The sequence below is a fragment of the Aethalodelphis obliquidens genome, unplaced genomic scaffold (assembly GCF_003676395.1).
Source record: "Aethalodelphis obliquidens isolate GAN/ISIS:26980383/991018 unplaced genomic scaffold, ASM367639v1 scaffold19, whole genome shotgun sequence".
NCBI classification, from domain to species: Eukaryota; Metazoa; Chordata; class Mammalia; order Artiodactyla; family Delphinidae; genus Aethalodelphis; species Aethalodelphis obliquidens.
In genome coordinates, this window is record NW_020837963.1 from 27,350,521 (window position 1) to 27,373,641 (window position 23,121).

The window sequence follows — 23,121 nt, forward strand, 5'->3', positions numbered from 1 at the left end:
CCCGGCTGTGCGTGTCCCTGGCTGTGTGTGTGCCCGGCTGTGCGTGTGCCCGGCTGTGCGTGTCGCTGGCTGTGAAGAGGCAGGCTGGGCAGCAGAGTAGACAGTCACCTGCTCTCCTGGCTGGAGCCTCGTCTCCGCTCTGGGCTCTCACTGTGCAGGGAAACGCTGATGGCTGTGGCATCCAGAGCAGGGTCTCTTCTGATCCTGCCACAGGTGCGTGCTGGCTGTTTTGACTGCAGGAAGATGGGTTAGCTCTTCTAGGTCCTCCCTCTTTCCCTTTGTAGAACGGTCACGTGTCCTCTGCTCGCTCTGGGCTCACGCCCTGTGAGATCCCCTGCCAGCATGCCCGGCCCTTTCCCCAGGGAACACGTGGGACACTGCATGCGAGGGGCTTCTGTCCCGGCCGACCAGAACGCTCCCTCCCAGGCGATTTTGACTCAGCAGCCTGGGCCCCCTGAGCAGTTGAGGGGTCTACAAAATTCATGTGCACTTGGGGAATGAGAATTATTACAATTTCCACCTCAGTGTAAATGAAATATAGCAAAGAAACAGACTGCAAGTAATAATACAAACCAAAAATAAGTGACTTCTAGATGATGCCATTTTAGCGGATTCAGGTCATCATTTCTGTAAGTACAGCTAGTTGTTGAGCGTTTATTTTATTAGGCACTTGATGTTTGAATCAGGGCATTTGCATTAGAATACTTAACATTAGCCTTTGGAACACCAGCCATAAGCTAGTAAATCACGTCGTATTCAGGATTCTTTTTAATTAAGCTTTTTTATTTTGAGATAATTGTGGATTCGCAGGCAGTTGTAAGAAATAGCACAGATCCCGTAGACCCCCTACCCAGTTTCTCCAGTGGTAGCATCTTGTAAAACCAGGGCACCGCACCCTCCAGGTGTTGTCATTGGCACAGTCAGGACGCAGAACACGCCCATCCCCACAAGGATCCCTCAGGTTGCCCTTTTAGCCACATCTGCTTCCCCTTCCCCCCTGACAACTGCTGATCTCTTCTACAGTGTTGTCATTTCAAAACAAAAAGGAATTGTAATTTCCCCTTGATAAACCTGTATGAGCTAAGAGTCTCAAACGTCGTAGCTTTAGTTGGGAATACATGAATCTATTGAGCCAGCACTTCTTCAGGTGTGTCAGAATTTCTGGCCAGCAGTTGTATTTGTTCTTGATTAATAAAATAAGGAAATGTGAATTTATTAATTTTGATTGACAAATTTGATTGATTTTTCAAAATTGGGTACCAACACTGGGTACCAACTGTCTAATCAGAGTGGGGGCCAAAGCCAGACACAGACACGTAGAAGTGCAGCAGTAACTGCTAGTTGAAGATAGCAATATTCAACCGACTTCCCTGTGTAAGGGGGGTAGTGGACATGATGCTTTATTAGGGTACATAGGAACTTTTCAATCCATCCCACGTTTGTGTAAGAAAATTGGACTGATGGATGGAGATACCTAAAATGTTATTTCACTTTTTAAAAAATCGCCTATGGAAAGTAAAGAATCTTAATTGAAGCTCTCTTTTTTCTAGAATCTAGATGACCTTGTAAATTTATTTTCTGCCCCATATATCCCATATTCTACCCCGTTGCCTTTGTTTCCCCATCTGCCTTGGGCGGCGTCTTTGCAGTAAGAAGTGCACCTGAAATCCTCTGGTGGAGGAAGTGCTCACAGTGCCGTCTGGCCCTGCGTTTCATCTCCCTGCCCGCTCCTTGCCTCTGTCCTCCCGGTTGGGGCTCAGCCTGTGTCAGTCCCGTGAGGGCATTGAGCAGCAGCCCTCCCCTTCAGCTTGCAGGCCCCCAGCGACATGGGCCATGTTCTGTGTGGCCGTGTGACCCCTTACCCCTTAGCATCGTGCATTGATGGGGATTCTTCAAATCCATGGTTTTGAGTGAGTGTTTTGAGGATGTGTGAAATACACTTAGAATCAGCTTTAATGGTAGCAGTTCGAGTTGTGTTCTTAGTATGGAGCCTGCATTTGCAGTACAGTGTTGGTTCCTTTAGGTTGAACTTCGTCTCTGCACTCATTCCCTGCATCGCCCTCACCACATCCATTCTCTGTCTCTGTCTCAGATTCACAGTCAGTTGATAAAGGTGTGCTGGCATGGCAGTAAGACTCAAAGTAGTTTTGTATGTCTATTTTTAAACAAATGTCCTTTATATATATATTTTTTACAAGGTTACTGAGATATAATTTATATATCGTAAAGTTCACCCATGTATTTAAAGTGTGCAATTTAATGGTCTTTAGTATGTTTGCAGAGCTGTACAACCATCACCATATCTAATTTTAGAACAGGTCATCACCTGAGAAGAACCCTTGTCCCATTAGCAGTTAGCAGTCACTCCCCAAGTCCCTCCCTCGACCCCAGATCCACCCCACCCCTGCAGGTCTCCCCCAGCCCCTGGCAACCACTGATCCACTCTCTGTAGATTTGCCGATTCTGGGCACTTCCCATAAATGGAATCATAAGACTCTGGTCCTTGTGACTGGCCTCCTTCACTGGCTTGCACACGTTGTAGCCGTGTCATCATCATTCTGTTTTATTGATGAATACTGTTCCATTGTATAGCTGTACCACATTTTGTCTGTTGGTTCATCAGTTCATGGATATTGGGGTTCTCTGCCTGTTTGGGCTGTTGTGAATAGTGCTGCTGTGCACATTCCTGTACAAGGTTTCAAGTGGATGTAGGTTTTCGTTTCTCTGAGCGGAATTGCTGAGTCATATGGTGATTCTGTGGTTAGCGTTTGAGGACCTGCCAGCTTGTTTTCTGAAGTTACTGCACCATAAGAGATCTTTTAAATTACAACTGGATTTGATCATGTCACAACTTCTAAAGCAGTAATCACCTCTGCCAGGGTCAGCAGTTCCCAGCCTTGCTCACGGACCCCGCTCTCTCGGGCCCTGGGGGTGCGGGCTCGCCCCAGGTCATCCTGGTGAGCCCCACTCCACAGCCGTCGGCAGCCTGTGAAGAAATCGCCTATCAGGTACAGCACAAGTTTTATCCACAATCTCTCATAGTTTTCAAAAAGCGTAGCTTCAGAAGGGATGGGATGGAGGGTCCTGGAGAGTCCTGCATGGCCGGGCTCGGCGCCAGCCTGAAGACGTGTGTCTCCCGAGAGACGAGCAGGTGCTGAGCAGGGAGGACCCGGGGGTGGGGGGTAGCACTGGGTCTCGTTTGTTCCATGATTTTCCAGTAATGCGGAAGTGTAGTTTTAAATCTATCACTGTCTTCTTTACTTGCCCACTGATCAGATTGCACGTGGCCATTTACTTGCCTTTGTTCTTTTTGTAGGATTTCCTGTCATACCTTTGCTGATTCTTTCAAGTCTTGCTATACTTTTTCATAGTATACACGTTCACGTGTGTGTGCATGACCTATTTCTCCTTTGACTAGTCCTTTTTCTTAAACGCAGTTTGGCAGCGGGGGTGAGGGTGGACGAACACGTAGTAAATGACAGAGTTCCACATATAAAGGCCTAAAAACTCCTGGAACTTTGCAGAGAAGTAAAGACGAGGGGTGAGGACCTCGCCCGCAGCGGCCACGACAAGTGACCTGGGGGCCGGGTCTGCGGCTGGGGTCCCAGCCGGCGCCGTGCTCTGCTTCCCAGAGCCTGCCCGGTCAGCGTGCTTGAGGCACGCCTGAGCTGCTCGTTGCAGCTGCTCCCACGGGAGGCCAGGAGGCCGGCCGCCTCCCACAGATGACAGCCGAGCTCAGGGGCTGGGTTCGGGGCGGGGCTGCCTGTACCCCTCGCGCCGGTCCCGTCAAGCCGGGATTTCTGACCCGCTCCAGGTGACGGACGTGTCTCCTAACCTGGCCCAGGGTGGGCAGCCCGAGAAGGAGGGCCGGCTGCACCAGTGCCTGGAGTGTGGCCGCACCTTCGCCTCGGCCGCCCTGCTGCTGCACCACAGCAAGGAGATGCACGGCCGGGAGCGCATCCACGTCTGCCCCGTGTGCAGGAAGGCCTTCAAGCGCGCCACGCACCTCAAGGTACGCCCCCGCCCCCCTCCCGGCAGCGTCGCCGCTCTTCGCTTCAGGTCAGAGGCGCTGCACGGGCCTAGGACTCAGTGGGGTCAGGACTCTTCCTAGTGAGCGACACGGTTCCCATCTCTTTTCGAGGAAAGGCCCATGGAGGTGAACATATTTACAGATCACCTTGAGATGCCGTTTCTCCCATCGCGGGGACACGTATGAGAGCTCTGTCGGCACCTATGAGCAGGGCTCTGGGGAGGCAGGAACTTCCATGACGGCTGGCAGGCTGCAGAATTGGTCTGGCATCCTGCAGGGGAATTAGCCGATACCTAACCACGCGAGAGTGGCTCCCACTATGAGAGTTGGCACAAAGGCATATATGCCCGCCCGAGCTCAGGGTTAGGTCAGCGTTGTTCGTAGCTGCCAATCATTGGGGACAACCTGAGGGTCCCACTCTGGGATGTCCACACAGTAGAGGAAAGAATGAGGAAGGGTACTGTGATGTGACTTCCAGGACCACCGGTCAGGGGGAGTGCCCAGGCCTGTGACTTCCAGGCCAGAGCCCCTCCTCTGCTGCTGCTTAGTTACCAAAAGCACGAGAATCCTGTGACGCCTGATTGCACAGTGAATCCCACTCTTCCTTTTTCAGGGCCTTTAGAGGAGACGGTCAGTCAGTAAACAGAGTTTCTGTTCTCCAGGCCTCCATCTGCCTGGCACCTCTCGCCTCTTTTTCTACTGTTTTCTGAGATGAGAAGCCCCAGTATTAATGTGTTCTGAAAAGAGACTCCATGTTCGTTTTTAAAAGCAAAACACTGACTGTCAAACGAAGTCTTCTTGCAGAGGCTGCAGCGCGAGGTCGGTGAGGTTGGCGAGCGCTCCTTATGCCTGAGGGGCCCCCAGCCCCGCCCAACCTCTGTGTGCCTCTGCCTCTGCCACTTAGAGCCTCTGTGCTCCTGGTCGGGTCACGTACCGTCTGCAGCTTCAGTTTCCTGCTTTATAAAATAAGGGTGTTAATACTTACATTTTAGGGTGAGTTTGAGGAATATAAAGCACTTAAGGCCTGCACTGAGCTCTTAGTAGACAGTACAGAAATTATAACTATACTAACGTTACAGCCTGATAGAGAAGAAATCCTTTTGAAGAGGGAAAAGAATAAAAATCGTTCAAGAAAATTTAAGATGTTTAAAATCGTATATGTTACTATATATAGACATAACTCTTCCATAAACATCTACAGTTTGAAATACTAAATTTGGCCTTTTAATACTTATAAGTTACTTTCTCTTGATGACCTTCAGAAATCTGGAATTTTTAAAAAATTACATTGTGCCAGAAAATAAGGAAGTACCCATCACACCCACATGCAGTATATGACGGGACCGTGTCAGGGGGACACGGGGGCAACTGAAAGAGTTCCTAGGGGCCAAAGCTGGAGCAGCCGGGGCAAGAAAACAAAGTAGAATTGGGTTATAGCCCACAGTGCAAAACCTCCACGATCGTTACTGGTGGAAACATGATCGACTGAACAGGCTAGTCTCCCGTGCAGAAGAATCCCGAGTAGCCCCTGTGGATGCTGTCCCCAAGAGGGGGTGGCCCCACTCCTTAGGGGCGAGCGGCAGCAAGGGCACGTGATGGGAGGGGGTACAAATGGCCGCCCTTCTCTGGAGAAACCTGACAGATGCTGCCTGCGTGATCAGAGTCAGTGCCAGCAGTGATGATACTGTGGGATGGAAATGGCACGGAACTCCCCACGGCCCACACCCCACAGCCCACAGCCCTGGTCTGGTGATGAGGAAAACATCAGACACCTCTCAGTTGAGGGACATCCTGCAAAATATCCAGCCGGTCCTCTAACAACTGTCACGGTGGCCGACAGGGAGGGAGGCCGAGACACCACCCCGCCCAGATGCAGCCCAGGGGCTCGGGGGGAGCCTGGGTCTCCCTGGCAAGCTGCAGGCCCGGCCTCCCATCCACCGGGTACCACCTCCGACTCTGCTCCGGGAACGCCCACGAGGGTCCGGATCGGAGGCGAGCCTGTGGTCCTCCTCCCACTGACGGGCCTTTCTGCGCCGGGTTTTCCTCTCCTGTTTCAAGTCTAAAGTTCTGGTATGATCTTCAGTATTCCTCACATGTGTGTTTGTCTTTACCAGGAGCACATGCAGACGCATCAAGCCGGTCCTTCCTTGAGCTCTCAGAAGCCGAGGGTGTTCCAGTGTGACACTTGTGAGAAGGCCTTTGCCAAACCAAGCCAGCTGGAGCGACACAGCCGCATCCACACAGGTGACCGCGCGGCGGGACCCCCACAGCCGTGCTTCGTTCCCCCTCCGCCCCTCCGTCTCCTCGGGACCACGGGCTCGGCCTCCCACCCTCTCTGATCTTCTGTGCACCCCTCCAGGCCTCTATTCACCTGGCAGCCGGGCCAGAGCCCTCGGAGGCTCCCCCTGAGCACCCCCGGCAGAGCCCGCCAGACCTCCCTGAGCCCCCGAGGCCCCGCGGCCACAGGCAGGTCTCTCCCCACATCCAGCTCTCTGTCTGGCGCCCACCCTCTTCCCGGTGCTCTCTGGTGGGTCATCGTCTTCCCAGCCCTTCTGTCCCTTTGCCGGCCGTCTCTGACTCACCTTCACACGGACGCCTCCTCCCGAGAGGCCCTGCCCCGCTGGTGCCCCGGCTGGCATGAGGGCCTCCTGTGTGGTCAGCAGGTGCCCGGCAGCCCTCCCTGGCCTGCGGGCCATGTGTCCTCAGGGATGCCCCTTGCCTGTCAGCGCAGACCCGGCGCCCACCGGGTGTCCAGCAAGTAGCTCTTGAGTGAAAAACAACCATGTGGTTACTTCATAATGCATTCGTTCAAAAGCATAATCAAGAGAAACGACTGCCGTTTTTACTAGCATAGATGCACGTGAAGGGTTTGGCATGTGTGTAAAGTGGGCACCTTGTGGCTGTCACTGGGGCCACGTCCCTGCTCACATGGGTGCCCCGTCGTCACTCCAGCTCCTGATGTCTTCAGCTTCCCCTTCCGTCTCCAGAGAATCCCAGCTTCTGAGGACGGTGTGATCAGGGTGGGCCCGCAGGGCAGTCTCCCTTTTGGTCACTCCCAGTCATCTGACGAGCGACCTAGTTCATCTGTGGCCGTTCTCGTTTCTCAGGCATGACGTCATCATAGTCCCAGGCCCAGAGTTCAGGGCAGGAGACCTTGGGGGGCCATTTTTGGGACTCTGCCTGCCCTAGGCAAGCTGCAGGAAGACCTCCTTTGTCGTTGGCTGTGGAGGGACACCTGGGGGGCTGAGGACCAGGTGCTCCCAGGACAGCCCTGGGGGTGCTGGCACGTGACCCCGAGAGGCAGCGTGGCAGAGCATGGGGGAAAGAACCTTCAAGGCCAGGGGGAAGGGCTGTGCCAGGCCCTGGGGCAGGAAGGGACCCGGTCCCTGGGACTTGGAAGTGGGTGCGTGACAGCGAGGGGTGGCAGGACTGCCAGGGCCGCAGGGGGTGGAAGCAGAGAGATGCTGCGTGGGGCGGGCCGGACTCCGCAGTGTGGCTGTAGGGCAGGCGTTCACCTGGGCAGGCCCCCAGCGGAAGTCAGCTTGGCGACTTTTCCCTCCATTTGTCAGTTTCCACGTCAGCTTGAAAGCAATTAAGTACCGTTTGAAGCATATTGTATAAACCATACTTTTAGTCAATTGGATTTGATATTCCCATGTCCTTAATGTCTTTTTGCTTTTCTGCTCAAAATGGATTAGAAACATTTTGTTTGAACCATATGTGCTCTACCTTTATTTCTGGGTGCTTCTAGGACTTTCCATAGCTTTTGATCAAGGTGTCTTTCATGGCTCCCCATGGAGTGGCCTTGCTGGAACCCTGTGGGTTAGCATCCTGAGTGAGGAACGTCCTTAGCCTGCTGTTAAACTCGCATCCCTTCTTCGGAGTTACTCTGTGCTGTGTGTGCTCGTCGAGCGCCATCTATCAGGGACGCTGACTGTGCTGTCTGTCCCCAGGGGAGCGGCCATTCCACTGCACCCTCTGCGAGAAGGCCTTCAACCAGAAGAGCGCGCTGCAGGTGCACATGAAGAAGCACACGGGGGAGCGGCCCTACCGGTGCAACTACTGCGTCATGGGCTTCACGCAGAAGAGCAACATGAAGCTGCACATGAAGCGGGCCCACAGCTACGCGGGTGAGGCGTCCTGGCTGCACGGTGCGCGGGGCTCTGTGAGCTGAGCGGTCCGCGCCCGGCCGGCCCCCAGGGGTTGGCCCTGCGTCCCCGCCTCAGGCTCAGGGTCCAGGTCGGGCGAGTCTGTGCCCTGTGGCTCCGCAGATGGGCCTCCGTGTCCCCGAGCTGACTCCCCCGCATTGGTGCCGGCAGGGCAGGGGCGTCCCTCTGTCCGCCTTGTTTCCCGCGTCGTCCAGGAATGCCCGCACCCTTTATGGAGACAGGCAGGGGCGGGGGGCTTGGGGCGGGGGCTGGAACGCAGCCCGCGGAGTGTCTGCGACAAGTCAGGGAGGGTTACAGCCTGCGTCTTGGGCTCGCTCTGCCGGTCTGGGTGCTGTGGCCACGAGGGGAGTCGGACGGCCTGAGCGTGGCGGGAGTAGTGCCCAGGGCTTTCCTGGAGCCACAGGGGTAGGACCCTTCGTGTTGTGAAGTTTTTGAGGAAGAGGAAGTTCTAACATCTACACACTAGTGCTTCGTGCTTTACTTTCTGTTAGAAAACTTGTGCCTGTCGTTATCACTAGTATTAATTAGTAATCGCTCATCAAGGATGTCATACGAACATAGGCTTTATGAGCATAGGGAACGAGCGCTCTGTGCGTATTCAAGTATTCGTATTCAAGTAACAGTAATTGTCGTCACCGACAGAATTATGAAACCTGCAGCTCAGATGACTTTTTTCACCGGGAAGGAAAACAAATCAACTTAGGAATTTCTTGTCTCCGTTTAAGTTGTCCTTATTTAAATGTGAATAATTTTGTGCTAGTGAATGTCTGGGACTCTTTCTTTATCACCACGGCAGGAACCTTGCAGGAACCCGCCGTCCCCCAGGAGCACGGAGGGGAGGTGCTGAGCCGTGCGCTCCACCTGGAGGAGGTGGAGCCGGAACCCGCGAGCGAGTGGCAGACCCTGGCCAACGTGTTCTGACACAGCCCGGCCCCGAGAACGTTTCCAGAGTGAAGTGTGGAGAAGAACAAAGCACTTGGGATTTCTGTTTTGAAGCCTCAAGTGTTAAAAATGTTACCACAATAGCTATAAAATTATCTAAAGAATCATTGGCTTTCAGAGACTTCAGGAAGAAAGCTGGGAAAGGTGGAAGCACGTTGCTGTTGTTCTGCAAATCACTGAACTCAGGTACTACGTCAGCAGTCTCGCCTACTCCGTGGCCAGTGCGTCTAGTTAAAAAGAAATTAACTGGATCGGACTCTCATTGTAGTGTGATTTCTTTGTATTAGCAAAGACAGAAGTTAACGTGGAAAAACCCAGATAGGTTTTCCTTCATGCTTTCTGTTATAAGAAGCATAGCTCATGAAACAAACATAAGATAGGTGCATGAAGTTCGGAAAAAACGTTACAACACGCAGGGAGGTTTTTTCCATCTTTTTCTCTGTGAATTTTGAAATTAGTAGAAATTGACTCTAATTTTTAGTCTACCATAAGTTAATATAACTAATACCTTGAGAGATGGCCGGACCAGTTCTCTCTCCATTACAAATATCTAATCGTTAGTGACAAGAATGCAGTGTCTGGGGCGTACACCCGGGGAGTAGAGCAAGCCTGACACACACGTGAGGATCCAGCTGTCCGCGCGGGATGATGCCACTCGCGCTGCCCGAGTCGATACTCGGGTACATGGGTCGGGCTACCGCAGAAAGCACAAGCCATGCACTGCAGGTCCGAAATCACAGAATGGTCTCCTGGGAACAAAGGGACTGCAGCCCTGTCCGCCTCAGTGATTAAGAAGTGTATTTGTACTTTGAGGGTAAGAACCTGTATGAGCCCCGTGGTTTTCTCTTCGTGCATAAGCAGGTGTATTTTTTATTTCAGGGAATTCTTTAGTATCATCAATGGTGCCACGTTGAACATGTCCCAAACCAAATCCTACCCCGCGCTGCCCGCGCTGGGGCAGAGTGTGTGTCGTTCCCACAGCATTCCAAAGATGGAAACTTCTTTACTTCATGTGAATCTCTCCTTTGAAATTATTTATATGTTCTATATATAAATACATATGTACATATACAGATATAGGGGCCTCTGTGTGGCCGAACAGTATATTTTGTAAATAAGCACTAGTCCCAGTTACAGAGAGAGCGACAGAGTTTTTACCTCCCAGCGAGCACTTCAGACCAGTATTGTATTCATTTTATTAATAAATGGATATCCTTGTCATTGTGACATAAAGCTGGGGTTGGTTTTTTGTTTTTGTTTTTCCTGAAAAATAATCGCCTTTATTTTCTCTCTCATTGCCTCGCTGGTTTCAGAAGAGAGCAGTTTTATGATATAAATATTGTATGGACTTTGTACATTAAGAGAGGAGCTCATTTCAGATTCCTGAAGAAAGAGACATTTTACTGTTATTTTTTGAAGGGGCGTCTTTTGATTTTTTGCCGTCCACGCTTCTGGCGTGTGTATATAAGTAACATCGATAGTGATATAAAACCTTTTGTTATGTGAAAATATTTAAGTCAGAAAACTGTTAAATAATATTACTTTTTTTTTTCAAACTGCTTTATGTATTGTATATTTTTTTAAGGGAGAAAAAAAAAAAAAGCCTTATTTGACTTATTCTTGTGATGCTGGACTTGTATACCCTGAGGTTTTTCTTGGATGTCAGTGTGTATACCTGGCTGCAGTCTGTTATTCAGAATAATTGTCATTGCGCCAGAGTTAAAGGTTCTGCTTTTATTGCACTTTTCTTTTATAATTTTGTATTAAACTATTTTAGAAATGTTGATTAATTTTGGTGAACAAATATCTCCGAAGTTGAAATGATTGAAATCTTAAAAATTTTGTTTTTGCTAGGTTATTTATTTTGGTTTCAGCATTAAATGTCATCTCAGGTCAGTCTCTAAAAGGGGTTTGTTTAATTCCTAATTGTATAGAAAGCGTAGTTCAGTGAATTGTATTGGTGCACTGCCCAAGTAAGGCCTTACCAGGTGAATCTAAAGCCTACTTTTATTTTGGTTAACGAAAAAACAAATCTATCAATAATCTGTTTTGTGAGTTTTCTCAGTTTATTATCAGGCAAACACAAGACATTAATGTATTCTTTTGATTTACTTCCTAATTATAAAAGCTGCTTCTTTGCAAGACATTCCTTGAAAAATAAGGTTTTGTAAAGACATAATATCACTTGAACTTTTTGGTGGAGTGGAGTACAGGTTGATCTTTATACTTTACTGGTTGATAAAAAGTCTTCTGACAAGAGATTTCTAGTCTCCTGCATAACCAGGGTTTTGAGGATAGATAATTGTATTTTTAAAAATATCTCATCATAGCGTATCTGCTTTGGAAATAACAATAAATAAAAAATGAAGTTAGGAAATGTGATTAATTTTTTTCTTTTAAAATAGTTTGGCACATGAATTCCTTTCAAGCTCAGGTTTTTACAGAAAAGCATTTTAATCATATTTTCCTGTACCTCTGCGCTTGACGAACGCTACCCTTGCAAGGTTTATTTGCAGATCTTCAAACTAAAAATCCGAATATGGTGTGATGACAGGCAGGCCGTCTGTGTTAGGTAGCAGTGTCTGTTGTTTTCACTGTTGGCCATATTCAGCGGTATCCTGGTCATAAATGACCAGGCAAGAAAACAAAGTAAAATTGTAAAGTAGTGCCTTTAGAAAGGGCATGACTGTCTTTAACTGTCTTCTGTGGTAAAGTAACGGTGAAGCCCTTAAGTAAGCCGAAGGAGGGTGCGTTCCCTTCCCACCCATGATACTGAACTGGAAACTGGGATGTGGCTCACAGGCCTCTGGGGGGCAGGAGGCAGCTGCACAAGTGGTCGCGTCTGCGTGAAATGGCGGTAGATGCAAATGGAAACACCTTTGCACTCCCACGCCCTGCCCCAGGCTCTCCTCTGTCCCTCTTAAAGGCAGGCGTGTGGTTGGAGGGTCCTGCAAGAATGGGGCTCAGCCTGCAGCCTGTTGGTTCAGCAGGAAGTCCCTCAAATGTCTCCTTATCCTCTGACAGCACGCTACTGACAGGATGAGGAGAATCGGTCCTAAAGTGAGTAGTTCCCATCCTTGCGTCAAGTTTCCATCTCCTCCAGTGTCAGCACTGAACTAGCGAGTGTTTCTCCAGAAGAGTATTTTGTAATTCCTGCCCATTGCCGTTGGTGAGCTTGAGTTCTACAAGAACACCAGTATTTATGCGCAAGAGGTGCGTGCGTTAGTACAGGGGCGGAACTCTGAAAAGGAGGTGGGTTTCTGTTCTTCCCACGGAGTTTCCTCTTTGCAGAAGGATATTGATAACTCATGAAGATACACATTTTTAACATTAAAAGATCATCACTCAGATTTATGTAAATCTGAAACAGCTAAGGTGATTTTTATTTTTTCCTGGGCTTTGCTCAGAGGGAATGGTAAGAAGTTTGCTGTTCTCATTGCTTGTTTGTAGAAAGAATATTGCTCTATTAGTGTTCCAAATACGGCGGGTGGGGGAAGGGGGCTGTTCTTTCAGAAGCGATCAGGTCGTGGCCCATTTGTTCCCTCTACCGTGGATTGCAGCTGTTTAAAATGGCCCGGCCGAGTGTTTCCGGAAAGCGTGGCTTTTTGGTGGTGTAAGATTGCTGCTGATACTTAAACACAGTCAAGGGCACGAGTCTACGGTGCGTCCTGGGCTTGGGCAGAGCTGGGAAGTCAGGCCTTGGGGCCTCAGGTCAGATTAGCCAGGGCGCTGACGGGCCGCCTGTCTTTAGGCAGTTCGGTTCACTTCTCTGGTCTGTAAAATTAGTTGATTACATGTCTTCCTTCCCAGCTCGAGGACCTCTTCTTAACCAGTGAGCTGTGGTGTATCGGGAGGTAGTTCTCCAGGGGTCTGTCTCATTTCTGCAAGTGTTAGGGGTAAAGCACTGGCCATCTCTGCTCCACGATCTCTTCAAGGCAGTTTGAAGAGAATACGACCTCGGGAGAGAGGACATCTTCCTCCAGAGCCAAGTGATGCTTTTCTTACTGACCCGTGTAATCAAGGTATGTCTCACCGAAGCAAAGGTCAGGCCGGCTTGCCGTGTGTTTATTGGAGACTCAGGTTCCCAAAGCCCTGCTTCCTCTCCCGGGACACGACACCCTGCGTGCAGGCATCACCTGGCCCGCTCTGGGCTGCGTGTGGAGGTCGCCTGGGGTATCAACACAGACGCCGGGGCTCTGGTGCCTCCTCCTGCTGTGAGTTGCCAGCCCCTGCTCTCTGGCCCGGGAGCCTCAAGTCTCCTGCCAGCAGCCGGGAAGCTGGCGGGTCTTCTTCTAAGCCGGCAGGTGGGGAGAACTTACCATGTTTCACAGTTGTTGGCAATATGTTCCCGGCTCAGCATACTCTATGAATGGAAATTTTTTTTTTACAAATGTCAATGATTAATTTATTGTGCACCACCCATAGTGTTATTTCTATCACTGAGGAGATGTTACTGTCATGCAGTATCTTTAAAGTGTTAAATCCCTCTGCTCTCTAAGGAAAAAGTGAAAAACGGGGCAACACACAGCCCCACCCTCTCCTTTCTGCCAATAAACAGGTATTTCCCTGATTTTTAAATTCTCTATCGACCAGAAGTGATGGTTCTATGCCACTAGTTTAGTATCAGAACAGGGTGATTGTAGGTTACCCTGTTAACCGGCTTCAGGGGAAGAAATTCTTACGGATTAACTCGAAGTAGCTCATCTTGATGTGATCTCAGCCAGAGGTGGACAACAGGTGGCCATCTGCACCCTCATCACCACGCATTGTTTTCTAGGTTGTCTCTGAATTATCTTTCTCAAGTTTAATAATCCGAAATCTTTATCCTTCTTGTGTAAACTCTTTGAAGCAGTTTCAGATTTACAGAAAAGTTGTGAGTGTGGCACAGAGAAATCTTCATAAAACACCCCTTTCCGGTGTTGCCGAACCTGTGAAGGATAAGATCTTTGTGCAGCAGACCCGGTGCAGGGTCGTGCCGGCACCTGCACCCTCTTCACCCGGGATGCCCCTCCCCATGTCGCCGTGGTTCCTGTTACCCTGACGTCTGAAAGCGAGTTCAGCAGCCGCCCCCGCCCTGCCGTGCCTTCCGGTTGGGCCGGGTCCTGCGTCACAGAGGTGATGCTCTTCTCAGTGCGTCTTATCAAGGTGACACGCAGTGTCCACGTGTCCCATGACTGATGCTGTCGGTGTCAACCCTGTAACCATTTCCCCTCTGTAACCGGTGAGTATTTGTGAGAGGCTCTGCGACCACGCGGCCAAGTGCCTCATCCCGCCGACAGCCTGTGTGGTACCCCGGCGTCTCCCTGCTTGCAGGTCCCTTCATTCCCTCTGTCATCAGGAGCTGGTATTCCACTTTGAGAACGGGCTTCCTGTTCTCCCTCGGTGGTTTATTCTTGTGTTTATGGTGGTTCGGGCTTGTGGCTTCCTGTTTTATTTCATGGCTGCAATCTATCAGGATCCTTCCTTATTTTGACTCTCAAATAGTCCTGGATTTGGCCAGTAGGTGCTCCTTCAGGTAGCTTTGAGTCCTTTTGACATGCCCACGTTACTCTCTGAGCGCTTTCTTACTTTCTGGCCCAAGAAATTGTTCCCTTTCCCTGTCCCAGCGCTGGAACCAGCCATTTCTTCCCGAAGCCCTGGCTCCCTCTAGTGGAGCGTGGTATTTAGAAGCCAAGAGCTGAGTGGTGGGGGTGGGGGGGGGAAGAGAGAGAGAGAGTGTGAGTGTGTGTGTGTATGTATGTGTGTGCGTGTGTGTGCGCGTGCACTCATCATCGATCTGAGACTTTTCACCCGTCTACACGTGAAACCATGGGGTCCCATAGATGCTCCAACACTGCAGGCTTCATCCCCTCCCCCTCCAACAGTGAGAGCCCCGCCTCCGGACGCACAGCCAACTCCTGCAGCTTGGCTGGCTCCTGGCTGCCTGCAGGCCCTGCCCTCGTTTCCTCCCTCCTCAGGGGGGAAGCGAGCATCCACATGGACTCGCAAGCACTCTGGGGTCCCCCCGCCTCGGTCACTGCAGCAGCCTGTGTTGCTTGTTTCGCTCTGAGGTTTGGCTGCTGAGGTGCAGAGACAGGCGTCCCCGAGGAGGGCGGGACGTTGCCCACCTGTGCGGCAGACCCGTTATCGTAAGTGACTTTGCCACAGTTCATGTTAAGGGAGGCGAACCGGTCACTGACCTCTGGGTCCAGTGGGTGTCTTCCACGGGCAACGTCCCCACCTCCCCGGGGGGCCTTCGTCAGAGGCCAGGTTCTGCCCCCCGAGGTGGGCGGGGCCTCCCAGGGCTACCGTGCTGCTGGTGCAGGTGCCATGGGCACAGCCGCCAACCCAGCGCCTCCCGGGCCATCAGGACACCCCCTCGGGGGCTGTTGTGCACCCTGTCAGTCACTCTGTCCGCGCTCTGCTCCAAATCTCTCCTTAATTTAGCACCAGCATCTGGAACTAGGCTGCGAGCAGCAGGGGCCCCAGCTGGTCTGGATGCGGTTGAAGCACTGGTCATCTTAGGCGTGCTCTCGGGTCTTGACCGAGCAACGAGTTTCTGGAGTTGGTGAGGTTCGGGTGCTGGGCGAACCCGTGTTCTTTCACGGTGCGGGGGGGGGGGAAGTCGAGCTGAGAAGAGGCTGTGAGAGGAGGAGCTGTCACCCTCCCCCTGGGGACAAAGTTGAGATTGTCTGGGGGGCAAGGGAGAGCCCGACTGAAATCAGCATGTTTCTCGAAAGTTAGGTGGTTGATTCTGCTTCCAGGGCAAATGCTGTCAAAGGACGTTGCTCCAGGGTCGTGCACTGGAGTGAACAGCCCGCGGTGGTTACCCGTCCCTCGGCTTCACCGGGCTGCGATTGCGCACCCCCTCCTTACGCCGCTTTGCCCAGGATTCCCTGACTCTTCGCTACTTTCAAGAGAAAAATCGCCACAGAAAATGCACTGAGATGCTTCACTTCATGTTACCTTTTCGGGGAAAGAAGCAAGCGTCCTCCCTGCAAAGTCCTGTGGTTTAATTAAAACTCTTGCCAGATGGGGGTCTAGGACATACTTGTCGCTGCACGAGAAACACACACCTGCTGTGGATTGACTGGTGCCCCTCCCCACACAAATCCATCTGTTGGAGCCTTCACTCCCAGTGTGACAGCACTTCTAGGAGCTAATCAGGGTTTAAGGGCGGTCTCAAGGGTGAGGACTGGTGCCCTCATAAGGAGCAACACCAGCAGTGTGTCACGTGCCCAGAGGAGGGGCCGCGGGGAACCAGCAGGCAGGTGGCGTCTGGAGGGCGGCCTCCCCAGAATCCCCCTGCCAGCACCTTGGCCGTGGGCTTCCAGCCTCCAGAACCCCGAGCAAAGAAAATATCTATTGTTTCAGCCGCCCAGTCCGTGGTATAGTGTTACGACAGCCCTAATAGACTCAATTAAAGGCTTGGCTCTTCTCGTTTTCAGATGCTACATAAGAAGGCTTTTCTTTCCCTATTTCAGTGTTTTCCTCAGGCCCCAGTTCTCTCTCCTCCCAAAATCCCAATTCCAATTTACAGCCCGCACCCGATTTATGAAGCCAGCCCCACGGATTGAGCCGACATCCTCTCCGCTAACCTCTGACCTGCTCCCGACCTCAACCCTCCCTCCAGAGGTTGTTCCCGCCGGGCTGGGCACCCTGGACCAGCTCCTCGGACCATCCTCCGCCCAGATGGACAGGAGGCCACATACGTTTCTCGGTCTGGACCGAGTGGCGTGGAGGTGGCTGTGCAGATTGATACGATATCTTGGAAAGCGTGATGATTGTGGTTTCCTGTCCTGGTGGGAAGAGCCTTTCTCGGTTCAGTAGACCCTCCCGATACCTCTAGACCCTGCGAGCGATGGTCCTCGGGGTGAGCACAGTGAGATGAGGAAGAGTGTCCCGGCTGGGGTTCCAGCACCCACTTCTCTTGGAGCTCCGCCTGGTAAACTAATTTCCTTCAACTTGAGGGGGGTATGCAGACCGCTTTGGATAAATGCTCAGTGAGAACACCCCTTCCGTGGTTCATTTCCTATTTTGCGTCATTTTATTTTAGTATCACATTATCATGGTAAGCGCTGTGTTATTCTAGGACACCCCTTGGTTTACCACTTAATGCATTTTCTATATATGTAACATTAAAATAGACTTGCCAACTGGAAGAGCAGAATTGAAAAGATGTGATGTCTTTGTATGCTTTTCCAAATCCCTTGGTCTGAAGGGGTTTGGGGGTTGGCATGGCTTGGAGTCTATCTACCCCGTGGATGGGGCCTCAGGCTACTGGGCGGGCCGGCTTTTATTGTCGGATTGGATGCGCACAGCACGCTTGAGCCTGGGTGCTCCCTGAGGACGGCCGGTGTCACCCTGCAATCGACGGGGGGAGGGCGCTTCCCTTGCTGGCATTTGTGAGTTTCTCAGGGCTGCTCCTGAGACGGAAGGGAACCAGTGGTTTGTTAAAAGCAAAACATAAGATTTCCATTTACCTTTTTGAAAGATAATTCTTGTAACCAAAAGCAACTATACATAAAATTTCCAGTATCAGTTATCTTTGTCATCGTCTCTGCGTGGCAAAAGTCATTTTTCAAAGGTTCTTCAGTTCAAGTTAACGGGGACTGGTATGCTGGTAAGATAGTGAAATGTAAATATACTCTAAAGGATTGTTTAAAGATAAATGAAAAATTACTTTCCTTGTGAGTCAGAGACTCAGTGCCCTCACGGCGGCCCCTACTCCACTTTCTCTTATTGATACACAAACCATCTGATGATAACTCGCCTCCTCAAACAGGTGCCGAGAGGCAGCTCTGTCCTGTGACAGTGAGACGCCTACTCACATCAGCTCTGAGTTTTGCTCTACGTGGGCTCGCATTCCACAGACCAGAATAAAAGCCAAAGAAGACGGCCATGCAAATATCATTAAAAGTGTATTTTATTTCAATATTCAAGAACAGTGCATACTTTCCACGAGACCCAGGGTCACAGCTCTTGCTGTTGGGTGTAGCCACGAATGGAGGTCACTCAGTCAGCAGTCAGCTCAAAGATGCAGTGTGTGTGTGTGTGTGTGTGTGTGTGTGTGTGTGTGTGTAGCAATTTGGAGGTTTTGTTTCAGAAATTTTCTTCCTTTTTTTTTCTTATCCTCTCATCATTGAGGCTATATATTAATAGACATTATATTAAACCCACACGAAACATTCAAAATTAGAAGGGGATTAGAGTCGCGTTTGGGCGTTATGTTGACTAGGTCCTCATCTCCGTCCTAGGGGGGCTGACGCCAGTGTGCGGGGCTCCTTGGAGGGCTTGTGGGAGAGATGCTGAACTCAAAAGGTGAGAATCAGTAGGTTACGGGGAGCGGGGGGAGCGCAGGAGATGTCAGCTCGCGTTAGGAAACAGCGGGATTGGAGGACCTCTGCCCATCCCCACGTGCTCGGCCGGCGATTCGGGAAAGGCCAGCGTACTCGTCGTCAGTGGGTTTCCTGGAGGAAGCGGGCGGGACGGTTACGTTTCCGCGGGGGTGGGGGAAGAGTTTAGTGTTTGCCGTGTGCACCGCCGTGCTGAACTACGCCACCTGTCACCTTCGCGCTCACGGTGACCAGCCTGCCACCGCGAGGCTCCCCGGAAACTCCTGCCACCGCTCCGAGCTGCGCCACCTCCCGGCCGGCCGCCGGGCTCGGGTGGAAACAGGTCGTGGCGAGGCCGCTCTGCTGCCCGCCGAGCCTGTGCCGTCGCCGCCCGGTTTCCCAGAAGAGCCCGGCCCGACTCTGCCCCCGCGCGCCCTCTCCGCCCGCGCCGATCCGGCTCATCCGGGTGTGTGAGCCGCGGCCACCACGCGGGACAGTCCCCGCTGCCCGCCCGCCTGTCACGTACCAAAGCGCCCGCCGCCAAGCCGCTCCGCGCCCAGCCGATTGGTTAGAAGGGGAAAGGCTTCGCGGGGTGAGCGGCGGAAAGAAACCAAAGGAAGCTCGGAGCCGCACGGTCTGCGCGCCCCGCGCGGTGGTCCCCAGGGCCGCGCCCCGGGCCATCGCGGGACGGGGGCCGGCGACGGGGGAGGGTCGCCGGCCCCGGCTCTCGGGGGACGTCACTGATCTCCAAGGGCGAGGGGACAGAGGGGCGGCCGGCCAGAAGCCGGCAGGCCGCGCGCGGGGCCTGCTGTGCGCTGTCGCCAGGGTTAGGGGGCAGCGGCTACGTTAGGGATCTACGGCTCGCGGTTAACTTCCAGGCAGTTGTGTTAAGAAGCTGGGGACGGACGGGATTCCGGGACACGGGGCAGGGCTTCAGCGTCTCGCCATTGGGGACCCCGAACGGCCGTCTCGTCCTCCCTGAGAAAAGGAAACAGAGGGTTAGGAGGGCCGGGGCCGCCCGGCCGCCCTGCGTCCTTGCGGTCACTGGGTCGCCAGCCACGGGGCCTCTTCTGGGTCTGTTGCTGGAAATGATGCCGCACGGAGCAAGTCTTTGACCCCGTGTCTCCAGCATCCTTTAGCCCGTCGGACCTCCAAGTGCCTCAGGGCAAATAGGACGCAGAGAGTTGGGGGTCTCGTCTGAGAACGTTGCATTTTCCGGGCGTGAAAAGCGCAACTGATATATTACCAGGTTTTGAAGGAGCTCGTTTCCTCGGCCAAGATTCCCGGGGACCGGGGGAAGCGGCCCGTGAACGATGACAGGGACAGGCTCCTCTGTGGGAGCTGAGGTGCTGATGTGACGGGCACACCCTTGCTTGGGCCGCCAGGGAGGGGCCACTGCTCAGCTGGTCTCCCCGGGGACAGTCCCCTCCCATGAGCCCTCTTCTGCGTCACCAAGAAAACCAGCCTCCCAGAGGGGCCGGCCACTAACTCCGACCTCAGGGTCTTAAAACATGTGAATTGACATGTTTTCTGGACAAATACAATTTGCAATAAAAAAAAAAAAAAAAAGAGTTGGCAGTCGTGGAGGTGGAGACGGCTGGGCGGGGACAACTTCTTCCAGGGAGCATGGCTGGGCATCGGCTCTGAGAAGGTGGCACTTGTCACCCCAGATGTCACTTAGATTAACTCGGAAAAGGGCGCTTTTTTTTTTTGCCTTTGAATTTTCATTCAAATTTTAGTCTCTTTGGATTTCCCTTTTCTCTTAGGTTATGGATGAAAAATTGACCTCTCAAAGATTCATTCCCTTGCGACTGTGAGCCCCCAGAGAGCAAGACAGACATGAAATACCCTGTTGACCAGATGACAGACGGGCACCTATTGACCTGACCTCGGCCATGCCTCCGTCCCTCACGTTACCAGAAATAAGGTGACGGAAGCACGAGGGCCCCAGATCCTTATAATTAACGCAGTCAGCCAGAGAGATGGTAGTTCTGATTTCTTGGGGTTTTGCTTTTTCCAGAAACATCCCTATGTTGCTGAACAACTCACCAGAGGAATTTTATTTTCACAAGCGAGAAGGTTTGTGGAATTCTAACCTCTGAAGGTACCAGGAATCACCCAGAGACGCTCCCTCCCAGGGAAGGGGCTTTGTCACCTCAGCCTCAGGGCCACCCTCCTCAGCGGGGACTCGGGTCCGGTCCCGTGTGAGCCCGGCTCAGCTTTGCGTGCTCGGTCCTCAGAGCCGCTGCCGGAGAAGCCCTGATCCAGTCTGCCCTGGCCCACCGTGCCCTGAATTTCCCGCAGATCAACCTGTTAGGGCTCCCTCGAAAGTGTGATTTATTCCTGCGCAGGAGCAGAGTCACGGCCCCATCTGACAAAGTACACCTGTGCTGAGACGGAGTCAGCGCCCCACGCCCTGGGCCAGACAGTTCACGGGAGACGCCACTCAATGTCCTCGGGGCTCCTTGTGAAATGATAAATGGCACATTTGGGGGGTTTATTTTCTATCATCGTGCCTACAATTTATTGAGCATCTCCCGCGAGCTAAATCCGTGACGTCTGTTTCCTCTTGTGAACGAGCAAGCCAACATGGAGGGAGGTGTTGTTAGCATCCCCCTTGCCTGGTCGAAAGAGCTGAAGCTCAGAGAGGCTGCATAATTTCCCCAAAGTCAGCCAGCCAAAGGGGTTAGAACCCCAGATGAGGAGGGAAATCGTCCTAACTGCAGACGTCTGGGTTCAGCCCTGGGACGTTCTTGTTCAGAAGTCTTGGGAGACCCAGAAATGGTCTGGGCATTGCAGGCAACCTCCCGGCCAGGCTTGGGCCACTGGTGGAAACCCTGCAGTTCCGGGTTTAGACCCAGAGCTCTTCCGGGGTCTGTATCCTCGCCGTCTCGCTGCTACATTTCAGAATCGAGACACGTATATCGTGATGGTCTCTGTTGCTTGGACGTTTAGGTAGAATTTATTTTCTTATCTGATTTGCCTCAGAATTGACATTTTGAAGAGTGGGTCCTGCCTCTGGTTTTTTTGCTTGTTTGTTTGCTTTTGTGTTTCTGTTTTTTGGCTGTGTTGGGTCTTCATTTCTCCGCAGGCTTTCTCTAGTTGCGCAGAGCAGGGGCTACTCTTAGTTGCGGTGCGCGGGCTTCTCATTGCAATGTCTTCTCTTGTTGCGGAGCACAGGCTCTAGGTGCGCGGGCTTCAGTAGTTGTGGCATGTGGTCTCAGTAGTTGTGGCTCGCGGGCTCTAGAGCACAGGCTCAGTAGTTGTGGCGCATGGGCTTAGTTGCTCTGCAGCATGTGGGATCTTCCTGGACCGGGAATTGAATCCGTGTCCCCTGCATTGGCAGGCGGATTCTTAACCACTGCACCACCAGGGAAGTCCCAGCATTTTATCTGACATTAACCAACTTAGCCACGGTTTACTCACCACTCACTTCATGTATTTAAGGTTTTTCTTGAGGAGACTAAGGGTCCTCAAAGCTGAGTCCTGCTTCACATCACCCACGAGTGTCCAGCATCTTCCAGAATCTGGGTCATGGGGTCCATCCGTGCCGTGTGTATATCCCGACCACCAAATACACCACACATGGGACTCGATATTGAATTAAAGATTAGGTGACCAATCAATGAGTCTTTGGGTTCCTGACCAAATCTTTCCACCATAAATTGTAGAATCTCAACGTTTTAATGAACCAAGTAGGAAGCCCGCTTCTTCAGGTCAGAGGTCAGAGGTGATTCAGGTTGAGGGGCTGCTGTGCTTTGCTGGTGGTGACTGAGCCCTTGAGACGGGGCACACGGGGCTGTCAGATCTCCTGGTGACACGACCACGCCACATACCACGGGACCTTCTCATATTAAATCACGTTGTGACCTGCTGTGATCCCAGCAGGTGTTCCCCAGGAGACGCTCCCATTCTCATCCGAGCCCACGAACACCTGGGACAGGAGTCCGTGGAAACTCCCGCCTCCCCCAGGTGGCTGCCGGACTGAGGACACGGGGGGAGGAAGCTGCCACACGGGGTGAGAATTGGGCTGCGTCTGCCTGCGATGCTGACACCATGATGCTCGAGGACGCAGGATGGTCCAAAGTCCGGGGACCGAGCAGCTGGCTCCCCTCCTGCGGCTGGATCCCGGCTTTCCTTTATCCGCAGGGAGCATCTGACGGTGCTGAGGGCATCGTGGGTGTCGTGTCCTTACAACGCCGCTCCCGTCGTAACAGATGGACTCTGTCTTTTCCTCACTGGCGTTCGTCTTCCGTATGACGTTTCTTCCAGCTGGAAGAGGAGTTGACTGGACCCTCTTAGCAGTCAGGGCTTTGGTCGTAGTTGGATGTCGGCAGGGAAGTGATGGCCTGTTTGGATGAAGAGTCAGCGGAAGTGACGGCTGGGCTGTTACTCTGACGAGAAAACATGGGACCCGAATATGGTGAAGTTTGTCCCTGCCCAGCTGCCCTGTGAACACGGTTCTGTGCCAGGGATGGCAAGTGCCCTCCTGGAGCCTCAGATCTGCATGAACACGGCCCCAGTGGCACGGTAGGCTCGCCGTGGCTCCACGGGGTCATCCCAACTCCCAACCCCCTTCCAGGTTTAAGCCTGAAAAGCTGACACGTGGTTAGAACCTGGGCTCAGCCGTCAAAGCCCCAGATGGGCAGCCGCGGAAATCCACAGG

General features: G+C 52.3%; 1 protein-coding gene and 1 long non-coding RNA gene across 10 annotated transcripts in view; both read left to right on the plus strand.

Annotated features, from left to right (window-relative positions):
• Positions 1-11,111, plus strand: part of ZNF236 (zinc finger protein 236) — a 101,289-nt gene extending 90,178 nt beyond the window's left edge. For all 9 annotated transcript variants that reach the window (XM_027118785.1, XM_027118784.1, XM_027118786.1 and 6 more), the window contains 5 exons: positions 2,880-3,008; positions 3,815-4,012; positions 6,145-6,274; positions 7,984-8,160; positions 8,996-11,111. In XM_027118785.1, the coding sequence (XP_026974586.1) occupies positions 2,880-3,008; positions 3,815-4,012; positions 6,145-6,274; positions 7,984-8,160; positions 8,996-9,120 (759 nt within the window). In that variant the 3' untranslated portion in view covers positions 9,121-11,111. The remainder of the gene's footprint in view (positions 1-2,879; positions 3,009-3,814; positions 4,013-6,144; positions 6,275-7,983; positions 8,161-8,995) is intronic.
• Positions 11,112-19,411: 8,300 nt separating this feature from the next.
• Positions 19,412-21,523, plus strand: LOC113626858 (uncharacterized). Its single transcript, XR_003435305.1, has 3 exons — positions 19,412-20,382; positions 20,476-20,534; positions 20,807-21,523. It is a non-coding gene; the product is annotated as an uncharacterized LOC113626858 (long non-coding RNA).
• The last annotated feature ends 1,598 nt before the right edge of the window (positions 21,524-23,121 follow it).